This window comes from Bos javanicus, chromosome 29, assembly GCF_032452875.1.
Source record: "Bos javanicus breed banteng chromosome 29, ARS-OSU_banteng_1.0, whole genome shotgun sequence".
NCBI classification, from domain to species: Eukaryota; Metazoa; Chordata; class Mammalia; order Artiodactyla; family Bovidae; genus Bos; species Bos javanicus.
Window position 1 is genome coordinate 41,565,832 of NC_083896.1, and position 13,218 is coordinate 41,579,049.

A 13,218-nucleotide genomic window follows, 5' to 3' on the forward strand; every position below is an offset into this window, starting at 1 on the left:
GCTGAACAGATATGGGTCAAAAAACTCAAGAGGTACGGCCAGGTAGCTGCCCTTGGGACAACTGCTCTTTTATTTGCTGTTAATGATTTCTGGGCCCCCTGTGTGACCCTGGTTGTCACCCCATCCCTAAGGTTTTTTATTCTGAACCTTAGTGACCTGAGGTTGCTTCTTCACAAGCTACGGTAGGCACCCACAGTGTTGTCAAAAAGTTTCGTGTTGGGGAAATGTCCAGCTTTGTCCAACAGGAAGTAGAAGCGTCGGCCTTTGACTTTCAGAGGCAACATGGCAGGGACTTCTCCTCGGTGGGCCATGCAAGATACCTGGTTTAAGGGAACCGTAAAATGGGCACCCCAACCAAAGGGGGCATGAGTGGTGAGGGTCACTTGCTTCCCTCCAGCCCGTAGCATCACTGAGCGCACAGAGCGGAGGGAAAAGAGAAGACCAGCACCAAGTACCAGGGAACCTGTAGGAAAAGCAGATTTGGGTTTTCACTGGAAAGCTAAGCAGCAACCCTTTCAGTGGCCCCCGGATAAAAATAATTATGATGGTAACATTTACTGTGTTCCTCTTATACCCCAGTCATATATTAGTCATTCCTCCCAACAGCCTTAATAGATACCCATCCCCAGTTTAAAACAGGATCCAGAGTAAGGGTACTAACTTGCTCAAGGTTACAAAATAAGAGCCAGACGGCAGCTTGAGCCTGTAAAGGGCTTGGCGCTCAGGGACTTCCAACTCTAGTGTACCGCGCTCCTACCTACTCCTGCTCATCCGGGAGGGTTGGGAGCCCCTTACTCTTGCCCGAACAGAGAGGATTGTGCCCACCTTCTTCGATCAAGCTGGGAAGCTAGCCCACACCTTACCGATGGCGCCGCAGCCGACGGCAAGGCCGTAACGCCAGAGTGTAGAGCGCAGGTCCAAGCGGCCATGGTCTGGGGTCTTGGCGTCTGTTGGACGAACCGGGGTTGGGGGACGGGCCAAGGAGGCAATGGCCAGGGAAGCCCAGAAGACGCCCTGGCCAGCGCAGAACAGCCCGAGGACGGCGAAGAAGCGGCCCCGTTCGTGCTCGAAGAGCAGCACATCCCGTGGCGGAGCCGTGTCATGCAGGGCCCGGCGCGCGGACAGTGACTGCAGCGCTCGGAACAGCAGCACAGACCACCTCCGCCCGGGCGCCGCCATGGCGCTGCGCGGAGCCGTTTCCGGGGCGGGACTTCCTGCCTGCTTGCCCCGCCCCACCCCCGGAGTCCTTCAGCCCTAGGCGAGGCAGGCGGGGCCCATCCCTCGGCCCCGCCCACGCCTGTGAACTATAAGGCTAAAATAACTCAGCTGGACACCAAATACAATACCATTCTTTATCTTAAAAAGTAGGGAGGATCCTGGGGTTAAGTACACAAAGCACCTAAGTCCTTCGGGTATTTTAGTGTCAGTTCTACAAAGTAAGCTTTGGCTTCCTGGCACCAGGGAGGCCCAATCTTCTGGAGGCTTCCAGAAGGCAGGTGAGGAGAAGGATCCAGCAGCCCTCCCTCCTCGGTCACAGTCACAGGGCGGCCTCGGGCCGGAGAGGAGACATCAGTACATCCAGGGGCTATTTACAGGGGTCTTCTGGGGCATGACTATGGATCACTTCATGAATGCCACTTCTGGGATCTCACCCTTGGCCTTAAAGAAACATAAACAGGTCAGCAGAGCCAGTGGCCCATGCCATGCCCCGAGCCTCCCTGACCCTCTCGAAGGCCTGGTGCTTTCTTTGCCACCTGTTTTCAAATCTTACCTTGAGGTGAGTAAAGGCCTGGGCAGACCTGGTGTAGTCCCAGTTGTTGTCCTGGAGGCACCTGGAGTAGGGGAAGAACAGGCACCTCCATTAGAACTACAAGTATGGGCTTTAAAAATTTTAGGGGCACTTATTTTTCACCACCAGCACTACTTCAGTTTACCCCATTTCCTACACATGCTCAGTACTCACTTCTGGGACCACTCAAGGTTCATGCCAGACTGGGTAGAGAAAGCCTGCAGCATTTCCTGCTGCTCTGGGGAGAGGGTGGGCACTGGGCTGGAGGAGGGTGTGGGTGCAGGCATGGCAAAGGCTCTCTGGATCTCATCAGCACTGGCATTCCGCACAAACAGCTCATCGTTGACGATGCACAACCTTGGAGACAAAAAGCACCTTAGACCGCTGGACAGACAGAAGATAACCTCATCCTCCCAACATCATTCCTGTTCTCACTTGACACTCAGAGTCTTTCAATACCCACAAGATTCCTTTATCATTTACCCCCTTTTTCCCATGGATTCCACATATGTGATTATCTACCAAACAGACTGGAATTATACATTCTTCCCCAACCCTCATTTACCTTCACAACAAACTTAGGAAGTGAATATTGTTAAACCACTTTTCCACAGTGGCAGCCATGCATTGGGACTGGGACCCAACATGGTAAGTCAGACACTCACCCTGAATTGCTGGCAGGAACAGCGACGAACGTCCGGGTAAAGGCTCGCAAGGAGTCCCGAGACTTTCCATCCACTGCAATGATAACAATGGTGATGACCTATCAGAGTCATTCATGTTTTATGTTTTCAAACAGCTTCTCAAAAATCATAGTCTGATTTGATACAGAGAACCCTAAGCAGGCTAAACGGGTAATTATGTGTGCACAGATGAGCAGAGCAGGGAGGAGTGTCAGAGGTTAGAGAGGACAATAGTAACACTTTTATGCCACTGGTTATTTATTTGTACCTGTGGGCCGGGCCCTGTAAGTAAATCACTTCACTTACTCCCCAAACACGTAATGAGATGCCTATTATGAATCCCTTTCTTTTACAGACAGTCAGGTTCAGAGGTCATGTAAATAGCTCACAGACACAGAGGACCAAGGTTGGGGATGGAAGCTCAGAACTGTCTGCCTCCAAAGTCTGTGTCCTTCTAACCATCAGGCTGTTCCCATAGCCAAGACAGGAAAGACAGGTGAGGATAGGCTTGGGGGCAGAAAGGGAGAAGGTGGTCAGGGAAGAAGAGGAGAGAAGGGAGTTGGGAAGTTGAGAGTGCTCAGAATGACTAGCTGGGACAGGGACCACTCCACAAACTCAGGACTCCAAAGATACTTACCTTCTTTGAAGACTCCGTTGACAGAGAAACACAGCAATGTGCTCTGAAAGAGAAGCAGCAACATCAGGTACCATCTAGGCTCCCAGCAGAGCCCAAGTCCCTCCTTGCCTCTAAAGGACTGCCCCTTGCCCAAATCTAAGCTTCTGTCAAGAGAGAAATAGGTGCTTACTGTCTGTGCACTTATGTCTACCACAAAGGAATTGATGTCATGCTGAGTTTTGGGCAACTCATTGAGGAAGGCCACCACGTTGAGACGTGTGTGCTTCAGCAGTCGGAACCGCAGGGCTGTGGGAGGAGGAGAAGCCGAGGTTAGGAGCTGCCACACACTGAGCCCAGACTGACTCCTTCCCATGCCCTTCTCCTACCCTGTTTGGCTCACATCACACACTTACTAGGGTCTTTAAGCTTCTTCACATTCCTGCTATCCTTGAAGTACTCGGCCAAGTTGCTTCTGGGGGAACAAGAAGAAAAAGAGGCAGTGGTCAGAGCAGTGGCGATGCTGCACGTGCTGGCCAGTGTCTGCTGAGCAACTCTGATCCTGGGCAGGTTCTGGGATGTGCTACTCACCGGGCAGGGTTCTGGGGGGTGAAAGGAATGCTCAGCGAGCAGCAGGCTCCATCATGGTAGGCATCCAGGAGCCGCTGCCGGTCTCCCGAGTCATAAACCGCATAGTACCTGTGGGGCAAACGAAAGGGGAGGGTCGAGCTCCACAAGCTGGATCCACAAAGGGACTGACAGCTCTCAAGACTGAGTTGTGCTGGGCCCACTGCTCCCCACCCTCAGGACACCCAAGATACTTACTGCTGCAAGAAGTGCAGGACCAGATTCTTCAGGGTCTCTGTTCCAAAGTAGCTTCCCTGGAATCAAACAGACTCCAATCAAACAGGACCATGGTACCAGGACTCTCCTCCCAACATGAGTTCTTGCTCTGTGCCCCCCAGATGCCACTCCACCACTTACCTTGCAAGGTGGTAACGTTGTGGGGGCTTCAACATCAAAGGCAATTGGTGGGGGTAACTCATGGCCATCCTGCAGAAGGAAGTGAAAGACGACAATGTAAACAGTGAAAGAAGGCTAGATGAGGGACTTCCCTGGCAGTCCAGGGCTAAGGCTCCCCACTCCCAATGCAGGGGGCTTGGGTTCAATCCCTGGTCAGGGACCTAGATCCCACATGCTGCAACTAAGAGTTGGTGGGCCGCAACTAAGACCCAGCAGAACCAAATAAATTTTTTTTTTTTTTAAAGACTGGATGAGTAATTAGATGGGAGAACTAAAAGGGTCAGAGGTCAAGTAAGAAAGAAATGGAAAGGGGTCTATGAATCCTGATGATGCAACTATCATCTACAGGCATTTTTCTGGGAAGAAGAATTATAACCTTTGCTAATATATATATGAAATCTTTGCTAGATTATCAAAGGGTTCCATATCCCCAAATTAGTGATCATATAAAGGCACGTTAGGCAAGACTGAGGGTTGCAGGTGCTGTGCTCCTCAGAAGAGAATGAAAAAAATGAGGTACTCACCAGTCGCAATAGTTTTGGAAATCGCTCTCGAACGGCGCTGTCAAGAACGGGACAAAAGTGAGTAATGTTTCAGAGTCACTGTGCCTCCTGGGCTGCTCTAGGAGCAGAAACACCCGTGCCCAAGGGACGGCCCAGCCCATCCTCCTTGCGCTCTCACTCTTCCCCAGCCTCTGAGCTCCAGGAAAAATAACCCCACTCCCCACCTCGTCTGGGGCATCCAAAAATGACTGCCTTGAAGGACGACGCTCTCTGCCTGACTCCGAGCACTGCAGGGGCAGTGCTCCCGGCCCAGGCGTTAAGCCAGGACCTCTCCTCCGTCCTCGTCCCCCTTACCTTCCACCTACTCACCTGTGCAGCCCCGGGAGGAGGGAATGGGGTGGGAGCCCAAGGGCTCCGCTGCCTCAACAGGTGTCCATCACTTCTGCCAGGTCTGGCCGTGGCCAAGACCAGAACACACCACAGAAATGGCACAGGATGTTGGGGCAGGGAGACGAGCAAGGCTCAGGGAGAGGAGAGGCCAAGGAGGAAGAGAGGGGAGAGGAGAGAGAAAACGAAGGAGAGGACGGGGCAAAGAAGAGACCAGGGAGATTCAGGCGAGGAAAGAGAAAAAGGAAAGAGAAAGCAAAGACAAAGCGACAGCACTGCATGGTGGAGAGTCATTTAGAAAGACCAGGGAGAACCAAGGGAAAGAGGCGCCTGACACAGCCCTCTCTTTCGGCTCCCTTCTCCCTGTGGTCCAAGCAGGAAATGAGAAACACATCTTTGCTGTGGTGAGAGGGCAGCTTCTATCGGCCAGGTGTCTGTCTGCTACCTGGGTCCCGATCTGAGCTGGGCGTGGGAAGCAAAGCAGCCATGGGGGCAGGAGATCTCCCTCCGAAGGGGTGAGGGTTCAGGCCCCTGCAAAGTTGGGGGGGTGAGGGTCAGTGCCCCACCACTGTTGGCCCCCAAGTTCTCTCCTGATGGCCCCTCTGCGACTGTGCCTGTCTTAGGTTGTTCCTTCCCTGAGGAATCTTACCCGTCTCTGGCTAACCAGCCATCCTCCGGGGCCAAGCAGGGTGATATGAGGTGTGCGAGTGAGGGAGGGGCAGCGCCCCCAGAGAGGGTCAGTTCTCTGTCTCCTGGATAGCCTATGCCCCCGTGGCCTCCACGCCCAGCACCTGCCTTGGGATTCCCTCGCCTGCTGGCGGGGCCCCGGCTCTGGTCACGTGTCTTAGGGAACCCAGGTTTCTCCTCCAGGGAGGGCCCAGCTCACAGCCTTGGGCAAGAGCGACAGAGTGCATGGCACCAGCCACCAGGAGGCCTCAACCTCAGCATGGGCAGGAAAACCCAGGCAGTAGCCTTGGGCAAAGCGATTGTGAAAACTGAGCCCCTCTTGGCAACAGGGCAAGAGGGGCTGTCACCGGACAGAGGAGGGAAGGCCCATCAGCAGGAAGTCCCAGGGAGGGAGGGCTTTCCCTGCCCAGGGGTTACCAGGCTCTTGGCTCAAAGCAGCTCCACATATGGGGGTGTAATATGCAAGACACCCCGTGGTCATGGTAGAGAAAGGGAGATGCTCTTCTTGAAACAAAAGGGGAGGGAGAGTCTAGAGAAGGCTGTGTTCAGGAAGGAAGGAGAAAGGCCACAGAATCAGCACACAGGCAGTCAGGTGAGAAGAAAGGAAAGGAGGCCTGGGGCAAAGCTAGGGGTCACGGGCAGACACAATGGAGGAACACGCGATCCTCCCCAAGGACAGGTGGCTCCAGCCGAGGGCTGCACATCTCCTGCAGACGGGCAGTGGTCAGGGTGCATCCGCTCAGCCTCCCAGGGGGTGAAGGTCCCCAGGAGGGGAGACAAAGATTATAACTGACCTGATGTAAGTGGACTGGTCTCGGAAGGTGTCGCACAGGGTGTTTCCGTCAAGCCAGAGCTCTTCCAGCTTCAGCCCTTTGATCTTGTCCAACTCCCGCTCAGACTTCAGCTGCAAAGGACAGGGAGGAAAGGCAGGAAAGACACGTTGGTAAAGAAAGCCAGCTAGGTTCCCCCCACCCTCACCCCCATCTCTTAAATGCCCTCCCTGCCTCTTGCTGCCACGAGGCAAGCTCTCTCCACCTCTGTCCACCCTATCCAAACACAGCTGGGCTCTCAAACTCACCTCATTTCCAGAGAGATTTAGGATCTTTAGATTGGGTGCTTTCTGCACAATGCTGGACAAGTCATCCAGCCGGTAGAGCTTGTTGTTGCTCAAGTTCAAGGACAATAGCTGTGGGAGAGGAGAATTTAGAGGAAGCACCACCGGCCAGGGGATGAGAAACACACCTGCCTCCCGACCCCATCCTATGTACCCGACCCTGGTTCATCCCACCTAGTGGGACAAAGGCCTCACCTCAGGGATGTTCTCTTCGATGATTCGCAGGGTGGCTGCCATGCAGCTTCTACGGTTCAGGACAACGTCAATGTTCTGAGCCACTAAATCTGCAGGAAGCAAAGGAAGTCTGAGAGGGCCTGCCCAGGCCAGCGTGCCCAGCACAGCACCTTCAAGATTTTCCCTGCTGACAGATCCCCCTCTGTCTCCACCAATCTAAGAATGGGTGAGGCAGAATCAACCTGTATCCGTCCTGTACCTGGGTCTGAACGGAGGCCCTTGAGGTCAAGTGCTTGCTGGGAGCCATCATATCGTTTGCTCATGATCAGCTGCAGAGGAAGACAGAGGGTTCACTGGAGTTGTTGCAGGGGAGGGAGGGGAGGGGGGGGGGGAAACTGCTAAGACTCAGGTGCCAGCCTAACCTTTAGCTGCTCTACTTGTTCTGGCTTTAGTTCATTCTGCACAGAATGGGGTGGAGAAGAGGAGTTGATGATGATAGATATCTGCAGAGAAGACACATACAGACAGGGTAAACTCTGGGAAGGCCTGAGCCCCAGGACCAAGACCCAGTCTATGCCCTGAGCACCAGTCCCCACCCCCAACCAAACCAGGCTCTTCGTACACACCCTGCGGTTCTCCCGATCCAAAATCTTATAGTTAACAGCCTTCAGAGCAGAGGCCGTACTGGCGTCCTCCACAAAAAACTGGGCCCGTGTGTTTTCATAGTGAAACTGCAAGAAGAGGGAACAAGGGCATTAGACCTGGAGCCCAGAGCCCCCAGTGCAGCTGGTACCTCCACCCTCCTTGGTGTGCAGTCAGCCACTCAGGCCTTCTCTTACCTCAATGGGAGTAAAAGGGACACTGCACTTGCTCTGAATCACATTCAGGAGCCATGACTTGTCGTATTTCCTGCCGTAAGGGATCTAGACGAGAGAAAAAGAAGAGACAGGAACAACATGTCACTAAATGAACAGCAGACCCTCCAGTGTTCCTTTCAGCTCGTCTGCCAAGCTCTAAAAGACTTTCTGGAGAAACAGTCAACTTAAAAGTTTTCTGGGAATTCCCTGCTACTTCAGTGGTTAGGATTCTGAGCTTCCACTGCTGGGAATTCAATCCCTGGTTGGAGAACTAAGACCCCACAGGTTGCATGGTGAGGCCAAAAAAATAAAGAGTATTCTACTCAAGCCAAATATGACTCCTTAACCCCCTTTCTTTCCATTTATACTTATTATTCCTCAAAGAATGTAAATGTTTGATTCTACAAGTTCTAAGACATCATTTATAATCTACTTGCCCTTCAGAGAACTCAAGGGCCCTCCACTCCACACTCAGCTCCTCACATCTGGAGGAGCTCTCCCAACCGCCAACCACAATTATCACACTTCCCTTTCATGGCCTTCCCATCCTGCTGCCCCTCTTCTTTTCTGAAGCTGCTCATAGATATTCTAACATATTGATTCTTAGCAGCAAGCGCGGTTCCCTGATTGTGGAGTAAACAGCTGATTTTGTAATGCGAGAGGTGAACACCTTAACTGTGAGCCCAGCCCCCTAGCTCCCCTGCTCCATGGACCTCTCACGATACTCACTGTAATCTTAAACCAGTTCTTGGACGTCCCGTCCTGGCTGGTGCCAGCCCCTCCCCTCTCTGCAGCAGACCGATCTCTCCGCAGGGGCAGAGTAACATGAATTCGAGTCCGCTCGTTCCAGTTATCACCCCGACGGTTGGGTCGTGCAGCGTAGGGGGTGCTGTGGGGAAGAAGAGAATAAAACATTCACAAAGGTTAGGAATGTCTTCTCACAGATCTTCCTGCACTGTTATCAGGACCACAACTATCAATTACCAGTACGCTGGTCCTGGCATTTCTCTCCCTTCCAGCTGGAAGAGAAATGACACGGGAGTAAGAGGGCCACATAAATGAGGGGGCTGCTAAACTCAAACCAGACCAACTGGCTACTTACTATCGTACTCGGGGAGCATCCTGGACATCACTCATTGATACGTCTCTGTCGTCGTCCTCCAGGCGGGAGGACCGAACGCTGGAGCCCCCTCTTCCAGACCTCCGGTTCCCCTCGCCGGACTTCCACCGGAAAGGGCCTCGGCCTTTCTTTCTTCTTTGAGGGAAACTAACGCGATCATCGTGCTCTGGGTTTGGAAACAGAACAAAAATTAGAAAATACATCATTGGAGGGACTTCCCTGGTGGTCCAGTGGCTAAGACTCCCCACTCCCAACGCAGAGGGCCCTGAGTCTGACCTGTGGTCAGGGAACTGGATTCTACATGCCTTGACTAAGAGTTCATATGCCACAATTAAAAAAAAAAAGGTCCCGTGTGCCGCAACTAAGACCTGGCGCAGCCAAATAAATATTCGAATATTTAAAAAGAAGAGAGCAGAATACACCACTGGTTCAGCTACCTTGCTTGGCAATCACACTGTCCAGCACCCTGCACTATCAGATGAGCCACAAAGTCACCACAGAGGCCACCTCTGTGCTAACTCCTCTGCCTGCCCAGGGAAAGAACCCTCTCCATGCGGTGGCAACCTCAGTGACTGGAAAACTATGTGAAGTCTTTTTAGAAAAGTGAAGCAGAAACTGGAACTAGAGAAAGGAGAAGTAGAATGTGGAAGTGAGTGTCTTAAGCACAACTGGATACAACTCAGACTCCTGACAGTCACCTGAGGTCTGCTTTTCTCACCCTCCCAAATCTACTTAACCCCACTCAAAAAACTCTTTTTAACTTTTTATTTTACATTGGAGTATAGCTGATTAATAATGTCGTGTTAGTTTCAGGTATACAACAAAGTGACTCAGTTATACCTATACATGTATCTATTCTTTTTTAGGTTCTTTTCCCAAATAGATTGTTAATGGAATACTGAGCAGCATTCCCTGTGCTATACAGTAGGTCCTTGTTGGTTATTCATTGTAACTATAGCAGTGTGTACATGTCCATCCCAAACTCCCAATCTGTCCCTTCCCTGCCCCCCTCTCCCTGGTAACCATAAGTTCATTCTCTAAGACTACCCCTACTCAAAATTTGATCACATCTTGAAAAGTCAACCACAATGATTACATCAGCTTTCAGTAAACAATACTTTTGCCTATAAAGCACGAATGTCAGTTACAAATACCAGTTTAAAGGCTTCTTTTAAGTCTTGTTCTCGCCTCAAAACACTGAAACTAGAACTACCATATGATCCTGCAAATCCACTCCAATTATACATCCAGAAAAAAACAAAAAGTACTAATTTAAAAAGATACATGCATAAATGAGAAAGTTGGGATTAACATCTGCACACTACTATATCTGAAACAGATAATCAATAAGGACCCACTGTATATAGCACAGGGAACTCTACCCAGTACTCTGTAACAACCTCCGTGAGAAAAGAATCTGAAAAACAATAGATACATGTACACCTGCATCACTTTGCTGTACACCCGAAAGTAACACAACACTGTAAATCAACTATACTTCAATATAAAGATTGTTTTTAAAAAGTATCGAAACTAAGAAAAAGGGAAGAATACATATGAGCTTCACTTGTTTTCAGGTCAATTAAAAAAAAGATACCTGCATCTCATTGTTCATAGCAACACTGTTTACAGTGGGAAAGATATGGAAGCAATCCAAATGTCCATCAAGGGACTAACGGATAAAGAAGATGTTGTGTACACACACACACACACACACACAACGAAATACTACTCACCATAAAAAAGAATGAAATCTTGCCACTGCAACAACATGAATGGATGTGGAGGTTATTATACTTAGTAAAGTAAGTCAGACAGAAAAAGACAAATACTGTATGATATTACATATATAAAAACTAAAACGAATATATTTAGCAAAACAGAAACAGACTCACAGATATAGATAACAAACTCGTGGTTATCAGTGGGGAGAGGGAAAGCAGCAGGGGCAAGATAAGGTTATGGGATTAAGAGATACCAACTACTAAGTATAAAATAGGCAACAATGATATATTATTGCATGGGGAGTGACAGCCATTATTCTGTAATAACTTTTAATGGGGTATAATCTATCATAATACTGAATCACTACGTTCACTTTCATGTCATACCTGAAAACTAATATAATGTTGTAAATCAACCATATTAAAAAACTACCACTTTGAAGTGAATGTTGAAGTGTGAGTGACCCAAGTGTAACTGGACACAACTCACTCTCCTGAAAAAGTCACCTGAAATCTGCTGTCTGCCCACCCACATCCACTTAACCCCAAGTGACCTCTCTCATATCCAGGTAAACCAATCATGGTGATTACATTAACGTAATCAATACTCCTTTTGCCTACAGAGTACAAACATCAATTACAAATATGATCAATCTAATGGTTTATTTTATATATCTTATTCTCAAACTCTGAAGTTCAGAGAGTGAACTCTTAGTTTCCTTGGTCAGAGATGCCTCTTAACTCAGGAGACAACTCCTGAATCCAGGTTCTAGTGGCAGTCAGGGTGCTTCACCAAGGGTCCTTGAATGTTCTCCAGGAATATGTTCCTCTCAATCGTGGTGTGCACAAATGGCTTCTTAAAAAGAGACCTATGATTCCCTCCACAGGTCTGTCTAATGCATGAAGTGAAGTCGCTCAGTCGTGTCCGACTCTTTGCGACCCTATGGACTGTAGCCTACCAGGCTCCTCCCTCCATGGGATTCTCCAGGCAAGAGTACTGGAGTGGGTTGCCATTCCTGTCTCCAGGGGATCTTCCCGACCCAGGGATCGAACCCAGGTCTCCCGCATTCCAGGCAGACGCTTTAACCTCGGAGCCACCAGGGAAGCCCTGTCTAATGCATAGTACCCTGCAAACACTGAATCTCATGAAATGACCCTAGGGGAAAAATAGACGACTAGAAGGTGCGGTTAACATTTATCGAGAAGTTTATCCGATGTCAGGCGCTCGACGTACACGATCTCGTTTTAATACACACACACACAAACAAACTCAGGAGGCAGGTACTGTTTCTAGCCTCCTTAAGGGGATGGAAAATCAGGCCTGAGTGTTTAACTCACACAAGATCGGCATGGCCAACTCAGAATTGAAACCTTGGCTGTCGTGTGCTCCTAACCACTACTCTGGACCTAAACCCAATGTAGTGTTCTGGCTAGAACAGTGAATTAATGTATAGGTCTAAAATATTAAAGCTAAAGCTGCGGACGGTGGGGGAGGGGGCAAGACCGACTGGACGCGCGGTAGAAAATAGGGCACCGGCACCCCAAGAACAGGGCACTGACTCACATTAGTATAGCCGCCAAACTGAACTGACAAGCATCCACCACTCATAAAGTTCAAAGGAATCCAGTCACCCCACCGCCGAGCCACCCGCTCCGACCCGCAGGTGTTCACAACGCCAGGATTCTGGGGTCAACGAGCCGGGCACCCACCCTCGAGTTCAGCCAGGGCCCGGACTGCCTCGCCCCGGGCCCGCGCCACTCACCCGCGGACACCCGGCCCCTCGCGGCCTCCCGCCCCGGCGCTGCGGCCTAGGCCGGCGCTGCCCAGCGGGGCTCCAGATCGCCCCTCTCCCCGGCTCAAGGACCAGCACTGACCGTTGTATGACTTCCCCTCGTCCGCCATGGCACAGCTAGAAGCAGGGGCGGGCTGCGTCGCGGGCCGCTACTTAGCCAAACGTCCGAATGCCAAGGCGCTCCAGGTCGAAGTGCTCCTACGCCGGCTACCACCGCGTTTATAAGGAGACCGCGTCGCGCGCTGCCGACGTCCCACGATCATAGGCGGAGCCACTGGGAAACGCGCGTGCGCATTCGACCAGCAGAGACACTGGGGCGGGGCTTGGGGCCGACGCTCCGCCCAGTACTGGTTAGTTTACTGATCCCCCTGATTAGTACTCGCACCTGCCCTCTGCTTTCATCGTCCGCCGGCAGGCACCTCCAAAGTTGGTGCTGAAGCAGAGATGGCCACTGCATCCCAGGGTTCAAACTGAAAAAGGGAAGGAAGGCCACAAGAAGGGCTTCTGAGGAATGGGAGATCAGTGCCTTGGAGTGACCGCTTCAAGACCCCTAGGAGGATCCAGCCTGGGCTTAAGTCTCAGCTCAGCCCTTTGCCTTCTACAGATCTATGCCTTGCTTTCCTTGCCTATAAAATGAAATAGAAAACTAGAAGGTAAGCTCCAAGACAGCAAGGAGTTGACTAATGCATGGCTTTTTTTTTCTCTCCAGCACCTGGCTCAGTACCATACCTAGCGTGTACCAGGAACTCAG

At 50.9% G+C, this 13,218-nt stretch overlaps 2 protein-coding genes across 2 annotated transcripts; both read right to left on the reverse strand.

The window, feature by feature from the left end:
- Positions 1–33: 33 nt before the first annotated feature.
- On the reverse strand, positions 34–1,217 carry TMEM223 (transmembrane protein 223). Its single transcript, XM_061406712.1, has 2 exons — positions 864–1,217; positions 34–463 (listed from the first exon to the last, which is right to left on the reverse strand). The coding sequence occupies exons 1-2, from the start codon at positions 1,177–1,179 to the stop codon at positions 171–173; spliced, it is 609 nt and encodes a 202-aa protein (XP_061262696.1). The 5' UTR covers positions 1,180–1,217; the 3' UTR covers positions 34–170.
- A 121-nt stretch (positions 1,218–1,338) lies between these two features.
- On the reverse strand, positions 1,339–12,827 carry NXF1 (nuclear RNA export factor 1). Its single transcript, XM_061406702.1, has 21 exons — positions 12,550–12,827; positions 8,933–9,116; positions 8,560–8,719; positions 7,813–7,896; positions 7,600–7,704; positions 7,396–7,476; positions 7,233–7,302; positions 6,995–7,083; positions 6,764–6,871; positions 6,480–6,589; positions 4,633–4,669; positions 4,070–4,138; positions 3,911–3,966; positions 3,677–3,784; positions 3,502–3,560; positions 3,279–3,394; positions 3,110–3,152; positions 2,455–2,527; positions 1,964–2,146; positions 1,772–1,832; positions 1,339–1,659 (listed from the first exon to the last, which is right to left on the reverse strand). The coding sequence occupies exons 1-21, from the start codon at positions 12,575–12,577 to the stop codon at positions 1,621–1,623; spliced, it is 1,863 nt and encodes a 620-aa protein (XP_061262686.1). The 5' UTR covers positions 12,578–12,827; the 3' UTR covers positions 1,339–1,620.
- Positions 12,828–13,218: the final 391 nt, after the last annotated feature.

Excerpts from the sequence above, each read along its gene's own strand:
- TMEM223 (XM_061406712.1), bottom strand. The coding sequence starts at position 1,179 with ATGGCGGCGCCCGGGCGGAGGTGGTCTGTGCTGCTGTTCCGAGCGCTG. Across the intron at positions 464-863 it reads CGTCGGCTGCGGCGCCATCG|GTTCCCTGGTACTTGGTGCT; the intron begins GTAAGGTGTGGG and ends CTTTTCCTACAG.
- NXF1 (XM_061406702.1), bottom strand. The coding sequence starts at position 12,577 with ATGGCGGACGAGGGGAAGTCATACAACG. Across the intron at positions 2,147-2,454 it reads GTTCCTGCCAGCAATTCAGG|GTTGTGCATCGTCAACGATG; the intron begins GTGAGTGTCTGA and ends TTTGTCTCCAAG. Across the intron at positions 1,660-1,771 it reads AGGCCTTTACTCACCTCAAG|GCCAAGGGTGAGATCCCAGA; the intron begins GTAAGATTTGAA and ends TGTTTCTTTAAG.